Consider the following 24,797-nt stretch of genomic DNA (forward strand, 5'->3'; position numbering starts at 1 on the left):
TCACTGGCTGCTACACTCACTTTTATACCCATACACAGCAGTGAGATCCTGGAATTTAATAATGGTCCTGTCATGGTAGAAGGTTAAAGGAAATTTTAAAATAGATTATCTTCACTTTGCTACTACCAGAGGTTGATGAATAGCAACTTTACTTACTAATCCAACTTGGTTCTGCTTTTGCCTTAAATTTAGGCAATGCAAACGGTTTACTTGTTTTGTTGCCTGCTTCTTGTCAGGAACTTAATACTATGCATTTCTGCAGAAGTGTTCATGTCCAACTAAGTTCTGAAGGCTGGAAGCAATCTGTCATTTTGCCTCTTCTGGGTGATACTCATCTCTCTGAATGCCTTTTAGACAGATGTGTTTGGATTTCACTGACACAAGTATACACCCCATTAATGGGCTCCATGAGGATATGGTCACCTCTAAGCTCTCTTCGTGCTGGAAGGGAGCTGAAGAGCTCCTTGTTTCTGTCCCAAATGCATACTTGGAGTCAGCTCAGGAGCTGGTTCTTCACCTCCTTTGTTGGAAATCACAGCAAAAGCACAAAGGGGCTGAGATTCACCCTTCACCTCCTTCCAAAGTCATCTTCCTTCTATGAGAACCCTGCAAAGTATATCTACAACAAGCTCTGTGTGCTGAAGCACTGAGGCTGCCTGTGACCAGCCAAGTCAGGGGTTTCTCTCCTTGGTTCTCTGCTTTCTGCAACACCACTGTCAGCGCATCTCTTCTCCTGGGCACAAGGCCTGTCTTTGCTGAGCTGACTGCTGGGCTGATGCTAGTGCTTAAGTTTTGGTTTCGCTTCCCTTGAGGGTTATTAACTTATAGATGCTGTTTAGAGCAAGTCACAGACACCAGTCACTTTTTCTGTCAACAATACAACATTGGCTGTCCACCTTGTTCCTAAACCTAATCTTGTAATTTACTGTCAATGCCCCACCACAGAGACTATCCCCATTTACCTGCCGTGACCCAGCACACAATATGGTGCTGGGAGGACGACAGTGTAGCAAGACGGAGAAGCTTTGCATCTTCCTCACTTCATGCCCCAAACCATTAATGTTAAACTAAAACTCTGAAGTCTGTGCCCCTTCCCAGGCTGACAGCAGGGTTTATGGCCCTGCAGTGCCCCCTGTCCCATTGCAGCTGCTGCCTATTGATTTCCAGACTACTGAAACATGTCAGAAATTCAATATCCAAGGTGGCCATGCATGCTACATGTTACTCTGTGTACTACCCTCCACATGGAAACAGACAGCAGAGTCTGAAGCATTAGCAACTGATACAACTGCTTAATACTGTTAATATTTGTTTACAACCATGCAACATAAGAGACAATCATTTTGGTGGCATCCGGTGTGAAAATCTCCACAATTCAGCCAGCAGATAGTTTTGTCTGGTTCACTGTGAAGCTGCTGTGTGATCTGTAGTGTTACTTGGGAAGATAGGAGAATTTAAAAATAAGATTGAAGTAGGTCAAAGCAATGAAGAGCCATTTTCTAACTTTTGAAGATGGAGTTGCTGGAAACATGTTCCTTCTCTTTCAAAACTGCTTTCAGGACACCCTCCTTTCCTTTATCATGTTAGTTTTTCCCTTGCACACACCACCACGTTTTACCTTAGACATACACACAGCATCACTAATAAAATGTCACCATTTGCACCATGTCCAAGTGTTTATCTTCATAAAGATAATCCTCTCAAGCAAGAACTGTGCTTACCACCATTTACCCACAGCAGAAATCTCCAAATCATCCCACTGCTACATAGAGGTTTTCATTCCAGGCATCCACTTAGCAGCAAGATTTGCCTCTGGCTATGTAGGTTTCATCTCTGCTCCTCATTGCAGAGGTGCCCCAGGGAAATTTTACAGATCACTTAAGTGAAAGAGCTATCAGGTATAGGATAGTTGGTTCTGCACCACCCAGAATGCCAGGTACCAGACAGCCTGGAAAGGTTTCCCATTAGGACATGCTCTACATTTTGCTTTGTTTTCCTGATTGACAAATTGTTCTTTATGTGAAAGGATCTCTAAGCTGTTCCTGCACTCCCAAACTGCATTTTTCTTGGTTACCAGCTGTGCAAGTAAAAAAAGTTGATCACCAGGGATTTGTCATTTCTTCCAGGAATAGCTCAGTGTCTTTTAACAGCCATGAAAGAAATACACAATGGAACTACTTCTGTGCCTTCTATTAACACGACTACTGTATCTGCCATGCCCAGAAGTCCATTCAGAACTACAGTGGAAGGGAAGTCAAATCCAATCCCAGCTGCTCTGGACAGTCAGACTCAGGGTAGCAGCTGGCAGATTTGACTCCCAGAAGTTTGGCCCTTCTGATCCAACACTATCCAGAATCTTATGAACCAGAAGCTGTGGAAAACGAATTTATGAGGTGAGTTACTGTTGTGCATCACTGGCAGATGACTCAGGACATGAAGACAGTCTTGGACCCAGCCTTCCCTCATGCCACACTCTCAAGCTCCCTCCTTAACCAGAGTTGGCATTAAGGACTCATCTATTCCACCAAAACCCACTGCACTTGATAGTAAGCAGAAAAACACTATCCATCCATCTCTCAGTAAAGCACATGTTTGCATCTCATGAAAACCGACTTCAATATTGCCATTAGAAAAAATTAGGTGGTTTTCTTTTTTCTGGTTGATGAACAGAAGCAGCTGAAGCAAAGAGCAGGGTGCAGAAAGCAACACTACATTTCTGTCAACATATGTTAAAAGTCATTAACTATGGCTGTCTTGCCTCCTCATCCCTCTCACTGTGACCCAGCTCCAGCTGTCAGTAGCACATTAATGACTGCAGTCTATTTCAGATCTGAGAAGGAGGCAAGACAGTTGCAAATCATTGATATTGACTGTTGGTCTTAATGGAAACATTCTGTAATTTTGCAGGTACATTCAAATGGGATAGAAAACTGCAATAATTGCCATTTCAGTGTTCTGATGTCTCCCAAATCAGCTGTCAAGGAAATGAGCACTGTGGGCAAGAGCTGAAAAATTTAAAGCTCCCTTCACTTCCTTGTAGTATGGGCTCACACCTCCAGTGTTTCATAAAATACTGGAATTCACATTTTGTATGGCTCCTTGATAAATCTGATGAGTTGCTTGGTGCTCATCAAGGCCTTAATAAAGAAATCATTGGACTTTTGCCTGATGTAGTTATTCATTTTGAAGTACTATTCTAGTTCTCATTCCACTTGTCTATATTTGATAGCATCAGCGCCACACACATTTTCAAGTTCTCTCTATGTACAGAGACTCAATATTTCTTTTCTCAATTATTGCTAAAATAACATCTACAATCACTCTAAGCTTTCATGATACATATAGCAACACTTTGGTGCTTCCCAGGGTTCTATTTTAAGTAACATTTGTATGGGAAGGCCTGTCTGGGGAGGAGCCTTCGTATTAGGGGCTGAAGGCCCATTCAACAACAGGGCAGGGATCACTCAAGCAAAAGGAACACAGACTTCCTTACAATGTGTATTTTGGTGTCTCTGGAAAGGTAACAACCCTTTTGGATAACTCCTTACCTATTTGATCATCAATCTCAGCCCTTTAAAAGACTTGTCAGCTGGGAGATTGAAAGGATGGCTGCTATTTCATGTCACTTAACATAAAAGCACTTGTCCAACTTTTATTGCAGAGAGCTGGCCGAAGTAGAAGCCCAAACTTGACTCCCACTCTCACCGAAATTAGACTGGCAGCTGGAAATCTGGGGCCCACTCTTCTTGCATTTCTGGGTTCCCCACTTGTCTTATTTCTCACCTAACTTTACATGTATGAGAGTGGAGGAGCGGGGAAAAGAAACCAATTTACCCCTCCAGTGCTGATGAGACGACAGGGAGGTGCAGGGGAGATGCTCATTCATGCAAGGTCAGCTCTGCCAAGCGCGCACGGTCTCGCTGAGACGGGACTTACACAAATGCCAGAACAGTCTCGTAGTGCCATCTACCGCCCTGAGATCCCTCTGCCAGCACAAGTGACGCCTCCAGGACATTGCTGCAGAGGGGAGCCGGGAGAAAGCCATCCACCACTATTCCTGTCTTCCTTAGACGCTGCTCTCTCTTTCCCTGGGAAAATTATCTTAAACAGCCCTTTCGAGCCTCTCCTCAAACAACCCTCTCCTCAATTAATTTGTCCAGAAAGACAACTTATGTCTTTCACTTCATTTTTTTGGTATAAATGACAGGATGATGGATGGTGAAAGAACATTTTATTGCAGATACATCTCACTGTAGAAAATAAAGAGAAATACAAACTAGAGTGGACCAAGTCTTTGAGCTACAGTAAAGGAAAAAAAAATTCCCTTAATTCTAAAACATCTAACAGCAGCTTTTCACTACCAGAGTATCTGAGGATTATATACACAAGATAGTTTTGTTCTCTTAATAAATTAATCATAGCTGCCACTTAGCCACCCATGCAGGCAGATGGTAGATGACTGCTAGGTAATCAATGCCCATATGGTAGAGAAACCCCATCCCCAATTATGCTGACTGAAATCTCTTTGGTGCATCAAGGTAAAAACGACCCCATGCCAGAGATGTGTCCTGCCTAAGTACACAGATCTGATTTTTGCCAATGTATCAGGAAATCACATGTACAGCAATAATTTGTTCTATTATGCCAGCCCATTTTCTGCTCAGTGTCAAGAACCAGAACCCTCCATAAAGACTAAATGTGGAGAAGTGGTCTTCACGTTTGCATCTCAAAGTGCAATTCAAAGATCATCCACAACCACAGAACAAAGATTTATGTATATATACTTTTTTCAATTTTTATTTATTTATTCTTATAAGAGTCACGTCCTTTGCATTTCCTGCATTTCTAGCCTGAGAAGACAAATTAAAGACTTCAGGCTAGAGATTTCTGTTGGTCTAAGGAAAAAAAACATGCTGCTTTGTACTGAACAGAAATCTCACCCAGTTCAGATTGTAATGGCACCATTCAATATACGTTAAAAAAAGCATCAACTGCAATTCCACATCATTGTGCAAAGACTAGTAAATATAAATTATTCCCCTCCTCCAAAGTAGCCTAGTAATGTGCTTTAGGACCTAGATTTCTGCCAACATGTCAGAAAACCTGAATCTGCTGCCATGAGCCTGCTGGTTTAAAATAATTCAGCTCAAACAGTGGGATATAAACAGAAACATTTTACGAGAAGTTATATAAATATGACTTATATCACCATTGTGACACTAAATGAACATAAATAACAGGGTTTAAACTCACAGCTAGAAAGTAGCCTCTTTGGAAAGTTACAGCTACAACGAGCATGTGTCTCTCTACCTGACACAATCAATAGCCTGGTGTTTTCTTTAAAAGAAAAACAGACCATAAAGAAGGTACATGAGGTTTAGAGCTCCCAAATGTTATGCTCTGGTAGATGCTTTTGATAGACAACTACACCACCATAAAAGCTCTGTTAGGCCAGGGTCAGATTAGACAGAGCTGTAAGCAAAGCAGGTATGCATTCACTAGCAGCATCTAGACCAGCACTTTGGAAGAAGAACAGATTTCAAGCTGAAATGTGCTTTTTTATGGGAAAGCTACACTGTAGATTTGTTTATTTTAAATAAAAAGTCATAAGTTTTGGGATGGATCCTGCAGCTTTAACAATATCTATGAGCAGAAAAAGAATCATTGAACTCAACCCTTTCCTATGGGCATCCCCTCAAATATAATCTCCCCTTTGCTGTCATACTCCCCTCTTGCCTTACCTCTGCCCTGCATTCTCCGCAGACAAAAAACAAGGCACTTCCTCCAGCCTGGCATCCCACACCTAGAGACAAAGAAATACAAGTCTGTAGTGTCTCGAAGGAGTTTGCAGATGTGCAGCTGGAATACAAAACCCAGCTTCTTTATAGGGCTACACCTTGACAAAGAGGTAGTGTGCTTGCATCTGTGCTTGCAAAGACAGGAGAACTGCTGCCTGCAAAAGCCTGACTGTGAACCACCCAGGCTGCATTTTGCTGCAGGCATGGAGCAACTTCGCATGTCCACAGTGGAAGAAGCAGATGGTGAAAGAAGGGTGGACAGATGAATGGGTAAATCATAAGGAGTTGAGCAATTCCTTAAAGGGCATATTTGTCTTTTATGCCAATCAGACAGAAACCACAGAACACACATGTAGTCCAATAAATTAGAATCCTAGTTCAGGGGATGAAAATATCCACAGCCACACACCAACGAGATTGATAATCCAAATTCCTTTGGAATTTTTCTTTTTACATCTTTAGTGTAGAAAATACATCTATTGGTATCTCTTAGTACAGGAAAAAAGAAAAAAGAACTATTCTTATTTTGAACTCAAGTTCAATTTTTTTTCTTATGTCCATCAGACTTAAGAACATGCATACGTTCCCCAAAGGAGGAAGGGTCACAATGTCCATTTGCAGTAAAACTTCCTAAAATGCATACTAAAAAAAAATCATGGCTATCAATAACAGTTTTCTAAGATAATTCTGGTTGCAGTAACTATGTCACTCCTACAGATTCTGTTGTAAGATGACATTAAGCCTAATTCTGATTTAAGCTGTTGGATGCCCTTAGGAAATCTCTACATTCAAGCTGTATTTGAGAGGAATTACAATTTCTATAAAACTAGCACATAACAGTATTCCCTCTCTCATAACACATATGAAGACAGAAGAGATGGCAACACTGTAGATACAAGACATGATTTCAAGTGCATTATAAAACTGAAAATAAAGTGCAGGTTCCCATAGAAAAGGACAAGGCTCGTTTCGATCACCATTCAATTTAGCATTAAGTCATCATTAGATTTTTTTTCCTTTTTTTTTTTTTTTTGACTAATTTTTAGTTTGCAAGCAAAACTGAGATAGCACAAAAGCAATCTGGCATTGCAGCTTGTGACCCAACAGGCAAAAAACCCCACACATGGCAATTGAACACTTACTATATACCTCTTCTTGTTTTGACTTTCTGCCTAAGATCATGCAAAAGATCTCAAACAGTTATCAGACTTTTAGGATTTTTTTTCTCCTAGTCTTCACACTTACCAATTACCTACCCAAATGAAGCTAACTTTCAGCCTTCCTGAAAAAAATTCACAGTATCCCTCCAGAGTTTCCACAAATGGCTTTTGGTTTCTTTTTTTGCTTGTTTGTTTTGCTGGAGCAAGTGCACACTTCTTAAAATACAATACAAAAATATAAAGACTTTTCTTCTAGACTTTTCTTCAGGTCCCCTTAGGAAAATGTACAGAAGTAAGTAAAAAGAGATATGCTAGGACTTGATTTTGGGAATCTTTTCTAGAAGGAAAGAAACTTTTGGACCACTGCTGCTGCAAAGATTAGTTTGCAAACAGTTTTGCTTGATTCACAGTCATTTTTGGCCTCACACACACTAAGACACACAAATTCCACAAATACTCCAGCAAACTATGGAAAGCAAAATTTTAAAAAACTTGCACTGTTTTAAAAAATATTTTTGTTGATATAACACAAATTCTTTCATACAAAAACTCTGAGATGAAGAAACTGAGAAAAATGTATAAATAAAAAAGACAGAAGGAATTTCTGCATCCCTCAGAAGAACATGGATGAGTTGTCTTATGTTGAGTGGCTCTGAAAGCGTATGAGGACAGAGTGCCCTAGCACTAGGGCTTATCTCACAAAATGTCCAGCTGTTATTTACTCACAGTTTTATTTCATCTTAAAGCCAAGATGTAGAAAAATAAGAGAATATCAAAGCCTTAGGGTAGGATGAAACCTTAGTGTCTGAGATAAGATAATCAGTCTCTGAAGAACAAAACCTTCAAACATCAATATCATTTGGTCTGGTGCTCCTACAAGTTTTGGTAAGGGGGTGTAGGAGAAATCCACACCAAAGCTTTGCAATTGATTCAAGTTTGTGCAGCACCTCTCACCAAATTCATGAGACAGTGAAACACCACTGTTTTATTAAAAAACAACCCTAAGAACAAACCACTGTGATCTCTCATCTTCCTCAAAAATAATAAACACACTTTTTGTGGTGATGCAGCTTTGTGGAAACAAACACAATTAGACCTCATTCTAAAATGAGCAACATACTAATTGGAAGTGGGGAATCAATTATTCCCCAGGAATTCAGGGCTATCAGCAGTCTGAGATCAAACATGGTAGTTTATACAGCTTTCACAAGTTCCTGATGAAAATAAGCCACACTGAGCCTCTACTGTACATTGAAACAGATTCCTCCCCTTCCCCACCTCATTTTTTTAAGTTAAGCTGGTTTTACTTCACATTTTGAAGTGTTCTTATTCCTCCCTCACTGGAATTTTATTAATTCCTGTGAGCTGGATCAAAAACATGCACAGAATAGCCCTTCACAGGTTAGAGTTGACATGAAGCCTTTCTGAGGAAACCATATGTGTGAAGCTTGTCAGTTCTTAGCCTGAAAATCCAAGACCACTGAAGTGACACACGGTGCTCCCAAAGCCATCTGTCTGTGTGTGCCTTCAGCGCTGAATCCCCCGGCAGCAGAGCAACCCCACGGCTCCGGCAGGAGCAGGGCTCCCTGTGGCAAGCACATTTCTCTCACTCTCAGGATTTTTCATAGAGGTGCACAGAGAGAAATGAAAGAGAAAACAATTTCTATTTCTGCTCCTTGTTTTTCCTATGTGGAATGTGTTTGGAGAATTGTTTACCTGGAGTGAGTGCTTGATTGGATTTTGGTGAGGATGGTTTGAGCCTGATGGCCAATCCAATCCACCTGTGTCTGGACTCTCGAGAGAGAGAGGGTCACGAGTTGTGTTAAAGTAATATTAGTATTTTCCTTTTATATAGTATATTAATGTATTTTAGCATAGTTATAATAAATAAATAATTCAGTCTTCTGAATTGAGTCAGACATCATAATTTCTTCCCATTGGGTTCACCTGCATTTACAAGAGCTCTCCTCTGTCCTGCTCCATGTTTTTCCCTGCCTGCTGATGCTCCATGAGAGAGGACCTGAGCTGAGCTTATCTCACCACACACTCGGTTCTGTACAGCATCAGCAACCCTGCCTCATTCCCAACCCAGGCATGCCTAGCCAGACCTCTGCTACCCACAGAAAAATCCACTGCTTCTTGCAAGAACACAAGTGCCAGCTCTCCAATCTTCACAGCAGCACGAGCCAGCTTGGAATTTCTAGGATTAATTCCTTTTTCCACATCCTGTCATGCAACTCAGTAGCACAGATTTTCCTTACAAACTTGGTGATTAATCTCATCCTCAACCAGAAAGGAGTATTTTAAGAACCAACCCTGGCCTGAGTTTGGGTTGTTTTTCCTTCTCAGTGTTGTCGCTAGGTGAGGTTTGAACAGGCAACAATAAATTATTTGTTGAAGTGTGATTTAATTAGAACAGCACAGATGTTTTCATACATTTGTCCTATTTTCCAGTAATGTGTGTTTCTCCTTTTCCAGTGCAAATTAAAATACTTTATGGTTTTAATATGACCTGCACTTCTCTGTCCCTGCTGTCTCTCACCAATTCCCCTTTTAAACAGCCAAAAGCAGGACAGTTTCACTGTCAGAAATTGCTTCACAGGGCAGAAATCGTTCTTTCTCTATTGCACACTTTGCACTCCCTGGAATACAGGTGCAGCTTTCTTAGCAACTGATTACCTCCTTCAGCTTTGCAATTCTGTCTCCATAAACTATTAAACATGGGCCTGACCCAGCCTGCCAAACACAAAAGCAATACATTTCCAAACTCAGAGAACTGTTTCTGGTGCTTCTATCAGCTGTCACACTGCCAAGCAACATCAGAGCACCTTGTATTTTTCTAGTTTATTAAAGACAAGTGAGAGGCAGCCTTTTCTTGCACAGATAACTATGATCTTCAGTATTTCAACTAAAACCTATCAGAGAGTCCTTTTTCTCCATGGGGATGAAAAATGATATAAAGAGTTACCCAGTATTATTAAAACTCCGAAACACACTCCCAAGACTACCTGTGCTCCTGTCTGAGGTTACAGAGCTGGATCAATCACATGTAAGTGGGTTTGTACTTGGCTGTTTCATTCAGGTCTCATCTCTGTGGCACTCACCAAGTAAGGCAGGAAAGAGAGTTTTAGATTGGGTTGGTTGGGTTGGGTTTTTTCCTGGTTGTGTTTGGGTTTTTTTTTTTTAATGTGGTTTGCTTTTTGGGTTTTTTTTTCTCTTGACGATACCAAACCCCTCAAGTTATGAGGCTCTCAAGGTTTTGATAGGGGGTTGAGTCAAACTTCGCTCTTTTTTTTTAGGTGTTAATCAGTAGCTATAGCTGGATGGTTGTGATTAAGCAATTGCATTGTGAGCATCATATGTTTGGCTAATCTGCTGTTTTAAGAAAAAGAGAAGACAATCCCCAAATGAATGGGCTGCCTGGATGAGAAGCACCAAGAGTGAACTGAGCAGTACCTGGGGAAAGGTGATTTTGGCAGTAGGAGATCGTGAGAGCTCACTGACCACCTACTGAAGACGGGCCCCAGAATCAAACAGAGGGAAGAATTGTGCCTGCAGACTAATCAGCAGGAGAAGCAAGAAATAGAACTAGCAAATAGGGGTGCTGAGTAATCTACAACCAAGGAATGTTGATGCCTTTTATTAAGTTGTATAGAGTGTGAAGTTTGGATGATCGGTGAATTAACCTTCCATGGGTCACCACCCAGCTCCCCACTCTGCACAGACAAGAATAAAAAGTATAAAAAATACCCGACCTCAGTGCGTGACTTGACACTGGCACCATGTAATGAGTCCACATTGATGCCAAATTTGAACTACGTTTGAGCCCACCCCAGCTGTGGGCCAGCCTGCAATCCTGCCACATTCTGGCCACAGCGGCTACCCCCAGCCCAGGGCACCCACAGAGCCCAGGGCACCCACAGAGCCCAGGGCACCCACAGAGCCCAGGGCAGCCCCAGCTCTGTCACAGCGGCTGCACGAGGACATTTCCAGTGTGACGCCTGAAGGATTGGTCCCAGCCGCCAGAAACGCTCGTTTTCACGCTCGGTTTGAGCACAGGGATGCCCCAGCGCCAGGGCGGCCCGCACCGAGCCCCGGCCGGCCCTGACCTCCCCAAGATGGCGGCAGCGCCGCCCGGCCTCTCAGCAGCGCTGTCGCGATAGCGCCGCGCTCCCGCCGCGCTTTACGGCGCGGCCGCCCGGCGAGGAAGGCGCAGCGGGGCCGGCCCCGCCATGGACCGCAGGAAAAAGCCGCTGGACGTGGCCGCGTCCTCGGTGAGTGGCTGAGCGAGGAGAGGCAAAATGAACCTCTCCGCCTGCCCAGGAGGTTTTGTAGGGCTGTGAGGTGTGCTCAGCCGCGAGGCTCCCGCGGGCGGGGTGGCCTGGCCGGCGCAGGCCGTGAGGCTGGACGCGGGGACCCGCTGGTGCCGGCGCTTGCAGGGGAGCGGCTCCCCTGGGACGGGCTGGTGCTGTCCCCTCGCCCTCACCCCACTGCCATGGGTAGCCACGGCAGCAAGTGCTGCATTAAAGGGCTGTGGGAGGCCGCATATCGGGTGTGTGGAGATGTCGGGGCTGGGGTTTTGTCCCCTCGCCTTCCTGACCCGACGCACGCCCTGCGCTCCTAACCCGAGTCTGCCGGGCCTGGGTTTGCGCATTCCTCATGCAATGATTAAATCGGGGGGGAAAGGGATTTAAAAAATCAGCCTTAAAAATCAGCCTTAAAAATCAGCCGTAAAAGGGAAAAGAGTTTTCCTAAGGAGCAGGATGTCTATGCTGTGGCAGATTAACTTCCCACCCTTAGGGATGGTGAGGTGCTGCCTCTCGCTGCTCTCCAGGGCGCTCACGAGAGCTGCCAAACACTTCAGATGAAGAGCTATGTAAATAGTTAATGTATGCTAACAGTTAACTGTGAAATATTTTACATTGACTTTCTGGATGATCACCTCTAAGCAGAAGGGAGAACGAGTGATTTTTAAGACACTGCACTTCGTTGTCCCAGGGAGCTGAAAAGCAAATGCTTTTGAGAGAAATATTAATACCAAAGTTACCCACTTTCCTGGTTTAATGTGCAACTCTGAATTTTGTCATCTGTAGGACTTGCAGGAAAAGTAGCATAATATCCTCTTCCAAACTAGTTTTGTAATCCTAAGGTAACACCCCTGCCGATGATGTTTCTTAATAAAAGCTGAGATAGACCTTGCTAATGGATGGTAATGCTACTCATATATTTCTTTAAAAAGAAGGAGAAAGAAAATCCAAAACTATTAAACAGTACATAAAGCAATGGGGAAAATACATATTTTATTATAGCAAACTTTTATAAATTATTTCCTGAGACAGGAGTTTATTAATTATCTAATGGTTAAAAGTTCCTTTGTCATATTCAGTAGTGTTTTTCATTACTCCTTCTCTATTTGTTTGCCATTAGGAGGCTGGTAAAATCTAGACAGAGCTATGTCTCTCTTATCCTCAAAATATCGAGGATATCTTTTGGGATTGTTTTAATCCCTAATCATAATTTGCATTCTGTGGTTTTTTTATATTGTTTGCTGTAGCTGATCTTGGTGATCAGATCAGTGCTTCAAAGTTCCATATAAAAATGCAGCCAAATGCTCCTATAACTGTAGCTAACAGATTATTTTCCTAGAGATACAGTTGTTTATTGCAGTAGCTGATGTCTGTGCCTGTGATCTGTTATTTATGTGGTGTTTTGCTGCTGGTGTAGCTGGTAGATCTCAAAGCTGAACTCTTCCGAAAGCAAGAGGAATTCAAGAAAGAAAAGCTGTTGAAAGATGCTGGTGCCTTTGCAAAGCCCAGAACTTCTAATAAGGTAAAAATAATCTTCCATTGTTGTTTTTGTCATTCTTTCTCCTGAAAGTAAGGAAGTCAATATTCAAATCTAAATAACAGCAAATACTCAGAGCTGTGTTTCTATTCAAATATAAAATGTACACGATGAGAACATTCTTTAAAGTTCATTTCTAGGTGAGATTCCTGTGCACAGCAGAAAGCTTAGTCTTGTGCTTCTACCCATCTAAATCCCCATTTAATCTTCATTCCCCAAGGCTGATTATAGGAAAAGTTGTTTCTTTTTTTATTAGAGGATTTTGTATAATGCTGCAGGATGGAGGATGAGAGATTCTTCTACAGTCACCGAATTTCATTCATAAATGCTCTGCTGTCTGTTTGTGGTGTACAATAATGAATACACAATTATCTCTCTTGTTTTGCTCTGTACTGCACTTTGGGTTTTGTTCATTCTGTAGCTTTCTAGAAGTTGAATGTGCTGTTCCTACCATATTTGAAGCACATGCAGCATTTACAGTGTTATGCTGCAAACAGGTCACCTGATTGTATTTCTTCTCTAAAATGGTGACAATAGAGAATAGAAACAATTTTTAGCTTTGTTAGCATTTAATCAGCAAGATTGCATGATTGAGTTTTTTTAACCTTAACATCTCTGCCAGAATAGATTTTGTCTGATTTCTGAGTGCCTTTGGGTTTTTTAAGGCCTTCTCAGCTTGCCCTTAACTATAATACTATCCTGCAGCCAGTGTTAATTCAGGATATATCTGCTGTATCCTGCAGCACAGGAATATCTCAAGTCAAACATGTATAAGATGTTATTTACAAAGTCTTCCATGATTCATGTGCGTTTGTTTACATTATAGAGTTTAAATACTTTTTTAATTGTTACCATTTCAATATTTTAATCTATTTATTTGTTGTTACAAAATTGTCCTCTTCAGAAACCAAGTATCTGGACCAAGCAGAACACAGGAGTTGCAAATCGAGCTGCGAAAGATGTTGAGCAGAAGGCAGAAGAGCAGGATATATTGGATAAATCAAGGTAGCTCTTAGGCTCTGTAAGGAAGAAATGCTTTGCAGAATTTGCTTTTTGGTATTTAGAAAAGCACAGAAAGAAGTTTTTGGACCAGCAGTTCTCATTAGACCAACCAGTAATTCCAGCATCATCCATACCTTATACCAGTAGCATATAAACTGCATCCCAGCAGTCTCATGCTCTCATGACTTCACATTATCACAGTTCTAAATGTCAGCTTACTGATTTTTTTTAAAGTCATCTTTAGAATTACCAGCCAGTGCAGTGACATGTTAGAATTCTATAGCAAAGTGTTTCTTAGGCTTGACAGAAAATGGCTCACATTTTCAAGAATTACCTCATTTTCTAAATGGGTTGGTTATACAAAAAGATATATGTGGAAAATGCCATTTATAAATCATTTGCTGTGCTTCTGTAAGCAGTTCCTTACTGTTTGAAATTCCAGAAGTTAGCTAAGGTTTTCTCTCCAGTTCCTAAGATTTAAGTGTAACTTCGTGTTATCTCTCTTTTTTTTTTCCTGTAAAAGTGTGTTTCAATGCCTGCAAATAATGGTTTTGTTTCAAGTATTTATCTGACATGCCACAGTACTTAGATAAAGGTGGAATTCTTGTAACATCATGTTTCTGACTACTTGACAAATTACATTTATGATTAAATTTGCAACCTCGCTAAAATTATTTTCAGTATAAATTCTGGAACTGGAAAAGATTGTATCTTCAGAAATGCTAGGGAAGGTTCAAAACAAAAGCCAGGCATAAGTCAGCTTCTCATAACACCTTAAGCATTCCCAGGATTTTCCTATTCCATTTTTCTAAAGCTAAATAGGTGACTTTAAAATGTGCTTGCAATTGGTGAGATTGCAAGGTTCATTTTTTTTTCTTTTTCAGGAAAAAGCTTGAAGAGAAAGCAAAGCTGTATGAGAAAATGACAAAAGGAGACTTCCCAGGTGAACAATACTATTCCAAAATAAGCATTTATATATGTATAAATTCTTGGAATTATTATACAAACTGATTGACATGCCTTGTTCCACTTTGAAAAGGAAAAAAGTATACATTTACTGGAGAAAATAAAATTACTTGTGAAGGGCAGTCTGACCAGGTAAAGCACTAGGGGCTTGTTTCACTCATTCATTAAGTGTGTGAATTATATTCTGGTTTTTCAATACAGTATCTTAGAAAAACAACAGAAAAATTTCTCTCTGTTGTGAGCTCTTTGGATTGCTTTGCCGTTCCTCTGTCCTGCATTCTATTTGTTGGGCCTTTTTGAGGAGAAGAGGATGACAAGAGGAGTCTGGCTGGTCCATATGTGAATGCCAATCATGCAGCTAATAGGGATAGAGAATGCTAATCTGTTCCTTTCTTCTCTCATACATTCAGTCCCTTTCAAAAAGTAATTATTAAAATGGAATACAAATCTCCTTGCAGTTAATCTGTTTTCTTTGCCAGTGTCCATCTTCATCCACATGACCCCACTGCTTTCCTCTACTTTTCTAAGAAGTACCCTCATGAATGCTTGGCTCCTGCTAACATACCAAATATTAAGCATCAAAAAAATATTTGAGCTGTTACATGACAAATCCTGTGCTTATGAAATAGTTAAAGAGCAGAGAATGTTTTGCTGCAGAGAATTCAGCCTTTTCTGTACTGCACACAATGCCCTGAAAGTTCGATTCAGAAATAGACGTTATCACTGTGGAGCCACTTGACAGCTCTGGGTTTGTTTGGCAATGAATGAGATTTAAGTACTCCCCAATAGTGTGGTCAAGGGTATTGCTGGCAGCTGAAAAGCTGATTGTAGCTATTTGGTATTGATTTTGTGCTCAGTTCTGTTCTTTTCATGGCTGTTCGCTAAGAATCGATTTTCTGCCTTAGATGAAGAAACTGAGGATTTGTACCTGGTGGATTTCACTCAGAAGATCATAGACAAACAGCACGAAGTACAGGAGCTGCAGCAGAGTGAAGCTGCTGGGAAGACTTCAGAAAGAGACACAGATGAGGAGGAAACTCAGCCTGAAGCAGACATTCCACCACCAGAGGACCCGGATGAGGAATGGTTGGTGCTACTGATTGGGCTCATCTGTCCTGGCCACTCTTATTCTTGAGAATTTAATGAGAAAATACTTTTTCAAAATGTGTGAAGTGGCACCTTTGTTTTTCTTTTTTGTTTTATACTGCACATTGACAAGGAGGTGTTAACAGTCTTTCTTTTCTCCTATAAAGACAGTCCTCCAGTCACTGTCATTTCCACCCACATAGGTAACACTGCAATAGAATCTGCATCTAGGATCTTGAGAAATTGCAATGTACTATAGGGGGGACAACATCATCTCCTCTCTTATTTTCTTGCATATTTTATGCAAGTAGTCATCACAGTATTTGGTACCATTTTATGCTTTGATGCGCTGAATTGAAATGTATTTTAGCAAAACGAGAATTTTATGGTATTCATCTTGCTTTCTTTAATTGTGAGTGACTTAAACATGAGCAATCATTTAACAGTACAGCCTTCTCTTAAAGGAGAGAAACTGGTTAGAATAAGAACACGATTTTCAGCATTTCTTCCACTTTGCTTCAGCACAGCAAATAGCCTCAGACAGTTTTCTGTGTCATTCCAAGAAACCACTAGTTTTTCATCTGAGACATTAGGAATAATTTTGAAACCAGTCCTGACTAAACATTTTCATTGCCCATTTGTTTAAAATGCTTTTGGAACAAGCAGTAATCAGTTTAAACCAGCAATAACCAATACAAAACAGCACCCCCATTCTTCAAATACTAAACTGTAGATATCCTTATAAACTCTGTAAAGGACTTACTGAAAGCACAGGTCTTTAAGAGTTGGGGGCTGGGAGCGAAATTGCCAGTCATACTTTTTCAGATGTAATATTCTTTAGAATGGGATAATTGAGGCAGCTTGATGCTAAAGAGCTTTCCACATTACAGGACAGTAAGTGTAGCTCTTAATAGCTTTTTCAACAACTGTAAATCAGGTGTTCAGTACTATAAAGAGTTGAATAAGAAGCACAATAGCTTCAGAGGAACATTTTGCTTATGTTTTAGTCAGCCTTTGTTATGCCAGTTGAATGCACACTATCAGTCTGTTCTGAATGGCCTTTAGACCAATAATTGAAATGTATTGTAGCAATTTCGTATCTACAAGAAGTCAATGCTGCATCATTATCTTCACCATGGGAAGCAAACAGTAGACTGAGTTCTAGTTTGTTGTGGGAACTATGTGACATGGTTACTTTTAAACATTTTGTACACCATTTTATTGCCCAGGCAAACAGGGGTCTCAAAGGGAGATTGAATAAATATCTGGTAGAACTGTCATATGTCCCATTCAGAACTGTCCTCTTAATCTGGGAGTGTTTTAAGTGAAAAGCAGGAGCAACTGTCACACACAGGCTGAGAGGTGACAAATACTCTTTGGAAAGAGTTACTGCTTCTGTCTTCTGGGTAAGACTTCTGTCAATCTGCAAGTAGAAGTTTTGCGTCACTTTTCATTTTCTTTCATTGCAGGGTTGATTATGTTGATTTCTTGGGCCGATCTAGACGCTGTATGAAGAAGGATTTACCAAGTCTACTTAAAATGGATCAGGAACTTCAAGGGAAAAGGTGTGGTTTCTCTAATAGAGCTGCATGTTCCTCTCAGTGTTTTAATTATTTTTTTTTATGAGAAGGAAGAGGGGTTGTGCTTTGTCACCACATTCTCAATCCAGAATTGCTTCCTCTAGATCTTCATAATTTCCAGAGAAAGGTTTTAAGCAATCTCAGATATTTGTTGCATCTTTTAAAAACTGGGCTGCTTGTATTTCATTATACCTTCCATAAAATGCCAGGAATGTGATTCCGGTTCTGTTTAACATGGAAATTTATGTTAATTGATTGTCTTTTAGCAATTCCAAATTCTTCATGATGTTCGAAGTGAATTTATTAGACCTCCATTTGTTTGGTTTTGTTCTTCTATTAAACAGCTATTTTGCATCTCTTTTGTTAAAATTACTTCCTTAATAATATTTGAATATTAATATTTTTAGTAGATCTCTTGGGTAAATGCTTAGCTTTTTGTTATTTCAAATACCTTTCATTTTCTTACATTAACTATGAAATGTTCCTATATGTGATTGCTAGAACCCCTACATATGCCAATAACTGATTATTTCATCTCCCATTATATGATTTGATATTTATTTCATAAAGCTTCTTAGAAAGGATATTATTTTATTTGTCTTTTAATAACATGTTCTACTAGTACCTTGTTTTAGAGGCAGCTTTGTATTTCTATCTTCTATCTACCAGAAATACATTTTATCACTAAGTAGTGTCTATAGTGATCTCTGTTTTGTGGAAACTGCAATAGTGTATCAGACCAAATCATACTTGCACTGTTTGATACTGGCAAACTGGAAAATTCTGCTCTGTAATCCTTAATTTTTTTTAATTAGACAAGAACCTGATGGGAATACTCTGTTATCTGAAGACATGAGAAGAGAACTTCAGAGGCAGCAATGGGAAAAGGAAGAAGAAGAAGCCCTCAGAAAACCCATGGGACCTATACATTATGAGGACATTAGAGAAAATGGTACACTGCCATACCTTATATCACTTACCTTTGTATCACCAAAGAAATCAGTTTTAGAGTTAGCAAGGGAAAGTTATTTCCTGTGCCCGTGTGGCAAAGTGTAGGTGTGTGTTAAGCCATATGTGTAATTACTGTTGAAAGTCACCAGTACATAAGTCTAAATTTATTTGTTCTTTACATTGTATGCTTCTCTGCCTCCTCCTGTGTTCTCCTTCAATAAGCTTCACTTTATGTATTATCTAAAGCAAGCCTTTTTTATACATTTAAAAACCAATCCAGTGTTGGGAATAATTCTATGCCTGAAAGCAGGGTGCCTGGAGGCTGTAGTTATTGTTAACTATAAACTGAATTTAACTTAAACCTATTGTTTTTCTCCTTTTCAGAGGCCAGGCAGCTCGGTGTTGGTTACTTTGCCTTTTCTCGGGACCAAGAACTCAGGCATAAACAACGGGCAACCCTGGATATGCTGAGGGAGCAGGTATGGGAGTGAAGAGCAGACTGGGCTGCAAGGGCACAGTGGTGTCAGTGGTTACTGCATTTGATCTATTGTGTGAGTGCTTTGTTAGGTGATGCCTGCAACTGACTCCAAAGAAGCCAAAGAAATTTGGCTTCTTTTTTCCTGTTGAAACTTGGTACTTGATTAAGATTGCTTTTAGTTGTTTTGTGAAGGAAGATTTGTACTTTTGTACTTGTTTATAATAATGAAGGAAGATTAATTCACGTTCTCCTTTGTTGTTAAGACACTTGATCAGAGAAATAAACGTGAACAGCTGAAGGAGAAGAGGAAGGCAGCTCTAGATGCAAGGCTGTCCAAACTTCGAGCACGGAAGATTAAAAAGTTAAGGGAAGCTGGATTAGAGGAAGAGGCAGAAAAACTGGAGAATGGAGGTATGATCTGTTGCCTTTTTAAGTTAAATACTTGCTATTTCACCTTGTTCTTGACCTGTGGACAGACAGATTCTAATTTATATTCATTTAGACATTCAATATATTGTATTGTGTATTCTACATATACAATTAACATAACTGTTAGAATAATGAGAGCTGATGTAATTGTGTAATGATGTAATGCCAGAAATAGCTTAATAATGCAGGTAGAAATACAGTATGTAAATTGTAGCCTTTTTTTTTATTCACACCTGAGAGAGGAATTACATAAGTTAATAATGCAGGTTGAGGTTAGAGCTGCTGACATTGTAGTGTCTTTCTCTTCTATGAAGATGAGGAAGAATAAGTAGTAACAAGTCAATTTTGATATCATACAATATACAATGTGACAGTTTCAGTGCAGTGTGTGAATTGGAGATGCAGCTGACTCTAGGATTTAGGATAATTTGAATTTGAATTCTAATCCTGTCTCTGTGCTGTCTCCCTTACAACACTGATAGTCAACTTGTACTGTCTGTCTCCCACTGGAAAATGTAACTAATATTTTACTGTGTCAGAATTCCCTGCAAGTGGTTAACTGTGATATGTTCTGGAAATGAAGAACAGCATTATGCCACTACTCACTGTTGTGGTTCTTCAGAAGAATAAGAATGCAAATTGTTTTCTCCAGTAAATGAAATAGAGATACTATTCTTATTGGAGCTCTGTGGAAGTAAATGTTCTTATTTTTACCTGTGAGTGTCATACAGATTTTATTCTGTAACTGACAATCTCTGCTATCTCTTCCTGTAACACAGAGGTGAAAGGTGCTGCTGAAGAACCAGAACCCCCAAGAGTTACTGCAGCAAGTAGGAAGGTAGAGGTCATCATCCAGGAGAGGAGAGATACAAAGCCTGGAGTGCCTTATGTCCGAGAGTGGGATAAAGGCAAAGGTAAGGAAATGCAGATTCAGGAACGTTACTGGGAAAGAGCATATACACTGCCACTTTCATTTCTATTTTGTGACCAAAGTACGGTAAGACTGAGAAGCACTGAAATCCTTTCTGCCTCAGTAATGATGATTCCCCAGTGTCCAGGGCAGTGACTGACAAGGATGCCTTAGTGCCAGTAGCTGCTATAATGTCCCCAAAAGTTTTCTTCTATATGAGTTACTGCATTTCTGGATGATCTTGACAGGTTGACAGACAAATTCTGTAGTTCCTAAGATGTACAGTGTGATCTTTTCTTGGTACATTCCTGTGTAGGAATGTATGAAGAAAAGATCACACTGTACCTGATAGGATATATCACACAAATATCACACAGCATGAGACTAAAACATGATGCAAGCAGAGACCACTTCAGTGCCTGTGTCCCATTTTGAAGCATCTTCCTTGCCACAAAGTGATGGCTGTCTTGGTGGTCCTTCCCAAACCTGTCAACTCATTGTGCACTATTAATCTAAGCTCATGCACATTCTTCTATTCTGATGCCTGACTTCTGAGTAAAAGCAAACAAGGAATAGACAAAGCACATAAATGCTCACCTTCTTTATAAATATATATATATATATATATATATATATATATATAACAGCACTATTCCTCTTCTATGCAATACTGGTATTTCCAGATTCTTCTTACTTTTCAGTCTTTATGCTCCATTAATGAACATCACTGTGAGGGGAATTTCAGATCCTATCTCATAAATCTTTGTCCTCTCTGACATTATTTTTTTCCTTCCTCTGAGGAAGCCTGGTATGTCACCAACACCCAGGCAGCACTGCAGCAAATACTGTACTCAGCAGAGGACAGCTTACTCTAAAATACTAAGTAAACTAACTGTGGTTCACTTAAGGAAACTGCACTAGATTCTTGTATTTCTATGTAGTATGAGATAGAAAAGGAACTTCAGGTGCTTTACACAGTTGCATCTTCTTTGTTTGCCAATTTGTTTACCCTCGTCTGACCTTCAGACCTTGAAATCTATGCTAAATCTACCATTTTTTTGTTTCTAACAGAACTGATGTTTGGACAATGGGAAAAGAAACAGGAAGAACTTAGAGATGAGCGAGACCCAGAATTTGCACCACCTTCTGATTACTTCTTGGGACAAAAGAAAGATGATTACCACCGAAGTCGGAATTTGAACAGTTCTGAAACCTCCTCTGAAAAACTGGAAACAGAGAGAGCACAAAACCAACAGAGGCCGTCAGTGCCAGGGAGCAGTGGAGATGTGCCACCCTCACCACAGCCTTCCAACAGCAACGTTCCAGCTCAGCCAGGGTCAGCAGAGCCCAGTGGCCATGGCACTCAGGGCGTGTCGTCAGCAGAGGATGACAGCAGCGATGACGAGGACATGCTACCACCAGCACAGGCGCATGGCTTCGGTGCCCGAGGTGTGCCACCCCCACTGCGGGGTTATGGCTACAGCACCCGGGGCGTGCCACCGCCCATGCCAGCCTACGGCTACGGCACTCCCGAGATGTGCACTCCCTTCCCAGTGCAGGCTTATGGCTATGGAGCACCAGCAATGGGGCCACCAATGCACGGGTATGGCTACAGCACTCCTGAGACGCCCTTCGCGATGCAGGCGTATGGCTATGGCACCCAGGGTGTGCCACCAGGAATGCAGACCTGTGGATGCAGTGCCCAGGATGTGCCACCAGGAATGCAGACCTGCGGCTGCAGCGCCCAGGATGTGCCACCAGGAATGCAGACCTGCGGCTGCAGCGCCCAGGATGTGCCACCAGGAATGCAACCCTGTGGATACAGTGCCCAGGATGTGCCACCAGGAACACAGGTCTGTGACCTCAGCAGTCAAGATGTGCCACCAGGAATACACGCTTGTGGATGCAGCAGCCAAGATGTGCCACCAGGAACACACACCTGTGGCTGCAGCACCCAAGAGATGCCACCAGGAACAGAAACCTGTGGCAGCAGCACCCAGGATGTGCCAGCAGGAACGCCAGGCAGTGGCTGCAGCACTCAGGATGTGGCACCTCCAGTGCAGACCGACAGCAGTGAGACTCCAAATCAGGAACCACTTTACCAAAGTTTAGATGATATGCTCTCTTATTATAGACAAGTGACTTGAGCTGAGCAAAAAGATAAGCAAGAACCATGATCTAAAGAACTGAAATATAATTAATGTACTCGGCAGAATATTATTTTCCCACATATGGGAAAAATAAGTTTCTGTAAGTACATCAGAATAAATCTCCTGGATACCTAAGCTGTTTTACATGACAGCTATATTTTGTCCTGTTGGGTTTTTTTTATTCTTACCTCTTTACTAAAATTTAACTCTTTGATTCTTATACCTGAACATAGGGGTATATTCATTACTTGCTTTCAAGAGATAACTCCTTTAGTTGGTTGCTTCCAGCTGGCTTCTGGTTTGGAGGTACTACAAGTTCAGTGACATCCATAGAAACAGTATGGAGATGGTAGGTCCTCTTCTGCCAAACACAGAATGATTTTGTTCCTCAATCTCCTCTCTTTTGGAAGTGCAGAATATTATCTAGTGAACAGTGGTGGTTCACATGACCTCTGCATTCCTGAAGTCCATACACAACTCATAGTTCTGTGCACCATATTAGACTGGAGACATTGCAAAAATCAATAAATAATGATGGGTAGGCTGAAAATAAACAAAACACTGAAGCAAGAAGCCTTGACACCTGAAATTACTGTCTTACTGGTTTAGAAGATCCTCTCATAATTCTCCAAGTGTGTCTTTCTTGCATAAGGAGTTACATATATGGCTTTATTTAATACTTTTTTTCAAAAACTGTGATATTCGAGTCATTAAATATAAAAGCAGACCAATCTCTACCAAACTAACTTTTATTTCAGAATCTTAGTAAATGAGAATACTTACTTCCCATGTGGAGGATTTTTATTTCGAAGGTAATTTAGATCACTCCACTCATATTTTAAAAGCCTCATACAAGGATAAGACCTAGAAAAGCAGGTTAGAATGGGCAATTGCATAGATTGTTAACTAGCAGAGATAAAGTCAAAATAATGAACATTTAAATACAACAGTGAACTGGCCAAAGAGGCAAAACTGATGCGTTCCTCTTGTGTGCTTCAGTCAGATCTCAGGCTGCTCTGCAAGCCTGGTGAACAGCAAGATGTTCAGTGTGACTGAACAACGTGCAGAACATATTCTGTCCTCAAATTCTAATTTAGCCTTAGCTCCTACATCACTGGCTTTTGCACTGAAATTTACAGAGCAGGAACAGTACATAACAATTATATATTATTTTAACCTCAGAATACTATTCTGAAGTAATACAATACAACTATCCCAATTTTAAAGAAAATTAGAATGGAAAATGTCTTAGAGAAGGTCACACCCAGTTTTCCAGGCTGGCTGATTTACACTGAAGAAGTTTCCTCTTCTAAGACCTCACAGAATCAGCACCTGGAAGCAATTCAGGGTATAATTTCCTTGGAGCTGCACTAACTCTAAAGAGTGGGCAGTCTTTTCAAACAGTAGAGCTTGACTTGAATTGATTATGGCAATCGTATCCTTCAATGGATTTATCCTACAAAGAACATTTGTGCTTATTTTGCTGCTATTTTAATCGACATCCATTTCCAACTGCCTTTTGGACTTTATTTTCTCTGTGCCCTTCAGACTCTGATAATTTTATGTATATCTGTGATGTAGGAGTTACATTGTCTTTGCATTAGTTTAACATTGAGCTGGAGCTGCAGTAAGGAATGAAATGCCATTTCTTATATAGTGTTATGTAAAAAGATACAATCAAAGTGTTCCTTTGTTTAGCCTAATTTCCACAGCCTAATATTAAACAGGAGGGCTCTTGGCCAGGAAGGCAGTTCAGTGCCTACATTAAAATTAAGCCTGTTGAGAACAGATCTCCTACTGCAGTGATCTGTCACTTTGCCATTTGGTCTCCTTCCCTCTTGTCTTGCTTTTTTTCTGAAATGCTTTTTGCATATTGTCTCATGCTGTGGCACACGCATTCTGTTCACTGTCCTCCCTTCAGACCACCTCAAGTTAGCTTGGCTGGGATCAGCAGCCTCATTCATTTCATTCAGTAATTCCTGGGGCAAACAATTCCTTATTGATACGCTTGCCAAAGTTTCATATTTTGGAGCGTGTTGTCTCCCATTCCCTCTTCCTCCTCATTTAAGCCACCGCCCAGGTTACACAGCAGTGGCCGTGGGGGTGCAGGCGGGCAGTGTGGGCAGGGATGTGCCACCATCAGTGTGCAACTGATGAAGTAAGTGCAGCTTGTGCTCCCGCTGAGCACGCACAGCTGTGAGCTCTGTCTGCTGCTGTTCTGTGGGTTGGAGCTCTGCCCCAGGAGCTGACAGAGGCGGCTTGTGTTGCCTTCGCTGTTTGCACTGATGCAGGAGCAATCTCTGCTCTATAGCTAAGGCAGCTTTGTCCTACATTTTTGAATTAATAGTTTCTGTTGCCAAAGGTACCCTTATCCAAAATGCAAGAATGATGCAATCTTGAATTTCAGCCTTCACGCGCTCTATCTGGCTCGCAGGACTCAATC

The 24,797-nt window shown here is 40.9% G+C and overlaps 1 protein-coding gene across 1 annotated transcript; it reads left to right on the plus strand.

Annotated features, from left to right (window-relative positions):
• Positions 1 to 11,144: 11,144 nt before the first annotated feature.
• On the plus strand, positions 11,145 to 22,505 carry CCDC174 (coiled-coil domain containing 174). Its single transcript, XM_021531600.3, has 11 exons — positions 11,145 to 11,232; positions 12,683 to 12,787; positions 13,707 to 13,807; positions 14,689 to 14,747; positions 15,676 to 15,856; positions 17,326 to 17,421; positions 18,252 to 18,388; positions 18,772 to 18,866; positions 19,129 to 19,276; positions 20,074 to 20,208; positions 21,276 to 22,505. Exons 1-11 carry the CDS (start codon positions 11,191 to 11,193, stop codon positions 22,349 to 22,351), a joined length of 2,175 nt encoding a protein of 724 aa, XP_021387275.2. The 5' UTR covers positions 11,145 to 11,190; the 3' UTR covers positions 22,352 to 22,505.
• The last annotated feature ends 2,292 nt before the right edge of the window (positions 22,506 to 24,797 follow it).

This window comes from Lonchura striata, chromosome 12 (genome assembly GCF_046129695.1).
Source record: "Lonchura striata isolate bLonStr1 chromosome 12, bLonStr1.mat, whole genome shotgun sequence".
Lineage (NCBI taxonomy): Eukaryota > Metazoa > Chordata > Aves > Passeriformes > Estrildidae > Lonchura > Lonchura striata.

Coding starts and splice junctions, on each gene's coding strand:
- CCDC174 (XM_021531600.3), top strand. CDS start 11,191: ATGGACCGCAGGAAAAAGCCGCTGGACGTGGCCGCGTCCTCG. Junction 12,788..13,706: donor AGCCCAGAACTTCTAATAAG/GTAAAAATAATC, acceptor TGTCCTCTTCAG/AAACCAAGTATCTGGACCAA. Junction 15,857..17,325: donor GAGGACCCGGATGAGGAATG/GTTGGTGCTACT, acceptor CTTTCATTGCAG/GGTTGATTATGTTGATTTCT.